General features: G+C 45.4%; 1 protein-coding gene across 1 annotated transcript; it reads left to right on the top strand.

Moving 5' to 3' along the window:
* The first annotated feature begins 2,327 nt into the window (after positions 1 to 2,327).
* On the top strand, positions 2,328 to 4,511 carry LOC143029467 (uncharacterized). The gene is made up of 2 exons (XM_076192116.1): positions 2,328 to 2,609; positions 2,746 to 4,511. The coding sequence occupies exons 1-2, from the start codon at positions 2,604 to 2,606 to the stop codon at positions 4,465 to 4,467; spliced, it is 1,728 nt and encodes a 575-aa protein (XP_076048231.1). The 5' UTR covers positions 2,328 to 2,603; the 3' UTR covers positions 4,468 to 4,511.
* Positions 4,512 to 6,971: the final 2,460 nt, after the last annotated feature.

Raw genomic sequence — 6,971 nt, 5'->3', positions numbered from 1 at the left:
ATATTTTGTTGTTGATTACAGCGTTAAGCAACTGAAATTGAATAATGTGTACAACATTTACAACAATAATGCCCTAAAGTATAAAAAATCCAATTTCCAGTCAGTGGCACATAACCGTACGAGGCTCAGGCTGCTACCAAATCAGACAATTTGGCTCCTTCTATAAAAACAGCTTTTATCACGCTAGTAGTTCACTGTGGAATAACCTTCTTTCAAATATAAGTCTTACCAACAAAAAATGCCTTTAACCACTTCAGTACGAGTCAAATTCTCGCGCGCAACATCGGCTGCCATAGGTACGATTCATCACACTACTCGCACTGTAAAATATAAAGTCGCTGCTGTATTACTCGTTCTCTTTTACTCTGAGTAATAATAAACATAGAAAACGTGATCAAACTAGTTCACAGAATCCGGAAGTAACTCATGTTCAACTACAATATATGTATATGTATATATATATATATATATATATATATATATATCTATATATATATATATATATATACATATATATAATCAAGGCGCCGACGCCGGCACCCTCGTGACCTACTCGCGCCTCATGACGCCTAAGTGGGGGTCATCGTACCGAAGTGATAAAGGGTCAGGTTATTTTAATATTATTATAATTATTATTATTATTATTATTATTATTATTATTATTATTATTATTATTATTAGTAGTAGTAGTAGTAGTAGTAGTAGTAGTAGTAGTAGTAGTAGTAGTATCATTATTATTATTATTGTTATTATTATTATTATTATTATTATCATTATTATTATTATTATTATTATTATTATTATTATTATTATTATTATTATTATTATTATTATTATTATTATTATTATTATTATTATTATTATTATTATTATTATTATTATTATTATTATTATTATTATTATTATTATTATTATTATTATTATTAAGTAGGATAGGGGTTACTAGGCTAGATAGAGTGGGAAATGAGGAGGTGAGGAGGAGGACAGGGGTGGAAAGGGAGCTGGGAGATAGGGTTGATGAAAGAGTATTAGGATGGTTTGGACACATGGAAAGAATGAGTGAAGAAAGATTAGTAAAAGAAGTGTGGAAGTCGGAGGTGGAAGGAGTGAATATGAGGGGGCGTCCTAGGATGAGATGGATGGATGGGGTGAAAGGGGCTTTACAAAAGAAAGGAATGTCTGTGGAGGAAGGACGGGAGAGGACAGAAGATAGGGGTGAATGGAGAAGGGTTGTGTATAGATGAGTCTGTGATGCATGAGGGGGAGTGGGTGGGGGATGGGGGTGAGGAAGTATGTATGAGAAAAAAATTGACGCAGCCCGAAGGGATTTCTCCCCGTCTTCTCCTTTTCTGCGTGGGGGGACGGAGAGGTGGGGTCGCCGAATTTATGAAGCGGCCTTGCTGTGGATGTGCTGTGTCTTGCGACACTGCTTCTGACCTAGGGCAGTGGACAGGATGCAGGGATAACCCGTCCTCCAGGAGGTGCCAAGACAGAAGGGAGGGAGGAGGGTGGAGGGGAGTGGAATATATGGGAAATGAAATGGGTGGGAGTGATTTCTATGCCTTTTTCTTTTTGGCTACCCCCCGTGTAAGGAGGAAAAAACCTTTGGTACATGTATGTATGTATGTATGTATGTATGTATTATTGTTATTGTTATTGTTATTGTTATTGTTATTGTTATTATTATCATTATCATTATCATTATCATTATTATTATTATTATTATTATTATTATTATTATTATTATTATTATTATTATTATTATTATTATTATTATTATTATTATTATTATTATTATTATTATTATTATTATTATTGTTATTATTATTATTATTATTATCATTATTACTATTATCATTATTATTATTACTATTATTATTATTGTTATTATTATTATTATTATTATTATTATTATTATTATTATTATTATTATTATTATTATTATTATTATTATTATTATTATTATTATTATTATTATTATTATCATTATTATTATAATTATTATTATTATTATTATTATTATTATTATTATTATTATTATTATTATTATTATTATTATTATTATTATTATTATTATTATTATTATTATTATTATTGTTATTATTATTATTAATATTATTATATATCATTATCATTATGATTAATATTATCATTATTTTCATTTATCAATTAGTAGCCCGAAATCAGGAGTTTATTTGTTATTAAGAGTCTTATATATCATATTGCTACTTCCAATGCCTAAATTTGTTTTTGTTTATGTTTACTTTAATATACACAGACATGACAGAATTGAAAAGACATCAAGAAAAATGCATTTCTGCTCTTTTATCGGCTGAGAAGAAACCTGCACAGCGAAGCTATAGCGGTAATCCCCTACCACACTCCTGGCCAAATGGCCACTTCCGGAAGGGAGTGTGTGGTTGGACATTCCGCATAAATCATCGGAAATTTAAAATTCCCGGCTCTGTGCAGGTGGCGCAAGCGTCTACAACCCCACCTCCCCCTCCCTATCCCCTCCCTTCTTACTCGGCTGCACGGATTGAGCCGTCACTTAGCATCGCGGAACCAGACGAGTCGGTCACTCCACAACCCACCTTCTTTTCATGCCGGTAAGTCTGGTTCCTGCTCGTGCTCTTGTGTTCTCGTAGGGAGCCCTACCTGTTCTCCTGCAGTTTTTCCCCATCGGTGTTGTGTCCAGACACCTTTGGGACACCCCTTCTATGATTATCATTATTCTATTTTCAGACCAAACGCTTGTGTGTGGAATCCGGCTGCACAGCCAGGATCTCGTCAGACGGCCACCACGACCTCTGCTCCCGCCATGCCCCTTGTTTCTCACAAGCTGGCTTTAACCCCCTAGCCTGCGTTGTGTGCAAAGCGCGGGTTGAGGAGATTCGTGCTGCTCCTCCCAAAACCCGTTCCAAGCTAGCCGCCCTCGAACTCCTTCGGGAGGCATGGCGCAGAGCTCGGAAATTGAAATCCGCTGACGACCCCCCCCCCCTGGTGTGGGCGGATCCGGCGTTAGGCGTGGAATTGGGCCTCGTTCGCCCTCGCCATCCGTCTCCCTATGTCTCCGAGACTTCCGTTGGTGGACAACCTGGGCCTCTCGGAGTACAAGGGGACGAGTCTGATGTTGCGGAGTATGGTGTCCCCGAGCGTCCTCAGGCCTCTCGGCAGCCCCATACATCCGACCATCAAGGGTCCTTAAAACCCTTACGGCTTGCTTTGTCAAGCACCCCCACGAACTCGTCTTCCTCCCTAGTTCACTCACGTGAACCCGGCAGGAAATCTCGCTCGAAAAAGAGGTCTGCCTCACCGAGGTCCAGGACGCTCAGCTTGTCCCCACCCTCCACAGCCTCTCCCTCCCTTCCTCGCTCTCCTTTTCCTCGCCGTAAATCCCACAAGGGCAGGGAGCCGGAGGACGAAACGAGGGGAGAGGGAACTCTGGCTGCCCAAGTGGCTGCCCTCCTTCCGTCCCTGATAGGCCCCGTCCTTGAATCGGCCCTATCACATTATCCGGCCTTTCAGGCCGCGCAAATCATAACGCACCCCTCTCCAGAGCAACCTCCTATTGAACCTACGGCTCTAGCCCCCCCTCCCACTCTCCCTCCTGGTCCTTCCCTCCGCCCCTCCGTGCCGGCGACAGGTATAGGACTAGAAGGCCCCTCTCAGGAGGAACCCCCCAATCAGACGTCCGTCGGGTTGGACGGGGTGGAGGACCACTACAGTTCTTCTTTACCTTATCCTCCTACCATGACGGACTCTTTTGAGTTCCGCCCCTTCTCATGGTGTGACCTTCCCCGGTCCTGGGAGTACTCGTTTGGAGAAGATCACAAGCTAGTGGCCTGGTCTCCCGACTACTCGCTACCGGAGGGCTGGAGGAGGAGAGATGACGTTATCCTAAAGTGGGCCAACGACGCGGAGGGGGCTAAGGTTCTATATAAGATTCGACCCCTCTCCGCCCCGGCCTCCACGCCCTCCAGGATTTCCACCTCTAACACTCTGGACGCATTAGGTGCTCTCCTGGAGAACCCTCGTTTAAACCCTGATGGGCATACGTTTGTCGACAGGTCGGGGGACTCACCGGCGGTAGCACTCTCCCCAAACGCCTGGTTCCCGCAGGAGAAAGGGGAGAAGGCCTTAGACATCCCTGCTCTCTTCGAGCGGGCCCAAGACCAACCCAAGACGGTTCCTCCTCGACGGCATATCCCTTCATCATTCCCCGTCGTCCTGCCACCACCCTTCGCGCCGGAGGGCCTGCGCGATTGCTTATGGCACTCGGGCAGGGACCCCGCCCTCCCCCATCAACTTAGTGAACCGGAGGCTAAGTTGCTGACGACGGAGGCCTCGACCAGACAAGACCTTGCCTCTACCATCTCGACCGTCACGGCAATGGCGATGATGAGGAACTGGCTGACGACGCTCGCCACGAGCTTTGAGGACTTCCCGCGGGAAGAATTGAGGTGAGTGGGATATTTCAATCTATACAGAGGGTCCAGACCTGTCCTGGCGAGAGACGCTCAGGTAGCGTCTTCACCCAGGACGGAGCCTCTTGACTAGCGCCCGAGGACGAGGTCGTTCGGAAACGACCTCGGCTTCGCATATGTTATACGTTCTACAATTCAGCGATGTGACTTTATTACACCCTCCGGGGATCGGGATCCTTCTCGCCCTACTAATTTGATTCGCGTGTTTTCTGTATGCAGAGACACCCTGGCGGCACTCTCTACCGTGGCAGAGGGTACAGCCAACATGGCGTCATCAGCCCTACCCCCAGCAGCGAGGGCCTTCACCGCGGCTCGTCTGGCAGCTCGTCAGTCTGCAGCGCGGTCGGCCCCGGAGATAGCTCGCTGGGGCGTGGTGAGAGCAGCTCCCCTTTCCCGTGGTCTGTTCGACCAGGAAGCGACAGACCGCGTCTTCGCTACGGTCCCGACCGTCATCCAGATCCAACAACCCTCCCAACCGGAGATTCCAGGACTTCCTTCGGAGACACGCGATAGTGACCATCTCCGCTAGCACAGTTCTGGACTTCCTGTCTTGGCTAGCTGACACCACCAACAGGGCACCGGAAGGCCGACCCGGGCCATGCCCCCCACGCCCACAACATCAGAGGCCTCGCGGCATCGCTGGCGTTTCTCCGCACCCACTCTGTGGAACGGGTGCAGGACCTCGGGGGCTGGGCATCAGCAACTTCCTTCAGGACACGGTATCTCTACCACTCGATCACCCCTGTCCCATGTGTCGCCATGGGAACGGCTCCACCCCTCTCTTCGCAAAAGAAGGGGGGGCAAAGGGCGACCGAGGGGTAGGGGAAGGCCCAGGAACCGCTGAGCAAGATACAATATTCTACATAGAATTTATGCACTATGTGAATTGTACAATATTATTTTTATAAAAAATAAATAAATAAATGAATATATATATATATTGATATTGATATCGATATAAGTACTTGATGCTTTTTGTCTCCCCTCTACTGAATAAGATGATTAGTCTCCCATACGAGACACACGTAATAACGGCTTGAGCCCTGTCCTCGACTACAATTTGGGCTTCACCTTCTCCTCCCACCTATCCTCGTCTCATGCATAGCTTCGCTGTGCAGGTTTCTTCTCAGCCGATAATACTTCTTTGTCGCGGCTAGTGCCGCTTAAATTGTTTTTATCGGCTTAAGAAACCTGCACAGATTTAGGGTCCCTCCCTCCTCCCACAGGCGAAGCCTTCATTTCTCATTGAAGTGACGGCTCAATCCGTGCAGCCGAGTAAGAAGGGAGGGGATAGGGAGGGGGAGGTGGGGTTGTAGACGCTTGCGCCACCTGCACAGAGCCGGGAATTTTAAATTTCCGATGATTTATGCGGAATGTCCAACCACACACTCCCTTCCGGAAGTGGCCATTTGGCCAGGAGTGTGGTAGGGGATTACCGCTATAGCTTCGCTGTGCAGGTTTCTTAAGCCGATAAAAACAATTTAAGCGGCACTAGCCGCGACAAAGAAGTAATTTAATCATTAATCTTATTCAAAAAATTTCATGAAAGTAGCAGTTGCCGAAAAGACCGACGAGTTAAACACCATATGATGACGGAGCCTTTATTTGTACGATGTTTCGCTTATTACAGCTTTTTCAAGTACATGTTAGTAAGTTTGCGGACGACACTAAAATACGACGCCTAATTAGGTCAGGAGACGACTCAGAGATTCTGCAGAATGATCTTAACAAATTGTTCACATGGTCGGTGAAATGGCAAATGAACTCCAATATCTCTAAGTGTAGCGTGTTAAACGTAGGGCTACACAACCCCGAAAATAGATACAGCTTAAATAGCACGCTTTTAGAGAAAACTGAATGCGAGAGACTTGGGAGTTCTAGTGAGTCCGGACCTTAAAACCAGGAAACATTACATTAGCGTCAGGAATAAAGCAAACAGAGCATTATGTTTCATTGCTAGGACGGTAACGAATAGAAGTGCAGAGGTAATTATTAAACTCTATCTAACGATAGTATGTGTGAGTAAATTTTGACGCAGCCCGAAGGGATTTCTCCCCGTCCTCTCCTTATATGCAAGGGGGGACGGAGAGGGGGGGTCGCCGATTAAATGAAGCGGCCTTGCTGTGGATGTGCTGTGTCTTGCGACACTGCTTCTGACCCAGGGCGGTGGGCAAGGTGCAGGGATGACCCGTCATCCAGGAGGTGCTCAGATGAGAGGGAGGGTGGGAGGGGTGTGGAGTGTATTTAGGGATGAAATGGGTGGGAGTGTTTTTTATGCCTTTCCCTTTTTGGCTACCTCCCTTGAAAGGGGGAAAAAGCCTTGGTATATGTATGTATGTATCTAACGATAGTTAGACCCATCCTTGACTATGCGATACAGTTTTGGTCTCCGTCCTACAGAATGGTCATCAGTTCACTAGAATCAGTACAGAGAAGAATGACCAAAATGATACATGGACTCAGAAATTTGCCTTACGAAGAGAG

Source organism: Oratosquilla oratoria, chromosome 11 (assembly GCF_046742065.1).
Source record: "Oratosquilla oratoria isolate Oo_2021 chromosome 11, ASM4674206v1, whole genome shotgun sequence".
Lineage (NCBI taxonomy): Eukaryota > Metazoa > Arthropoda > Malacostraca > Stomatopoda > Squillidae > Oratosquilla > Oratosquilla oratoria.
Note: the sequence above shows the minus strand (reverse complement) of the source record. Positions and strands in the feature narration are given on the sequence as shown.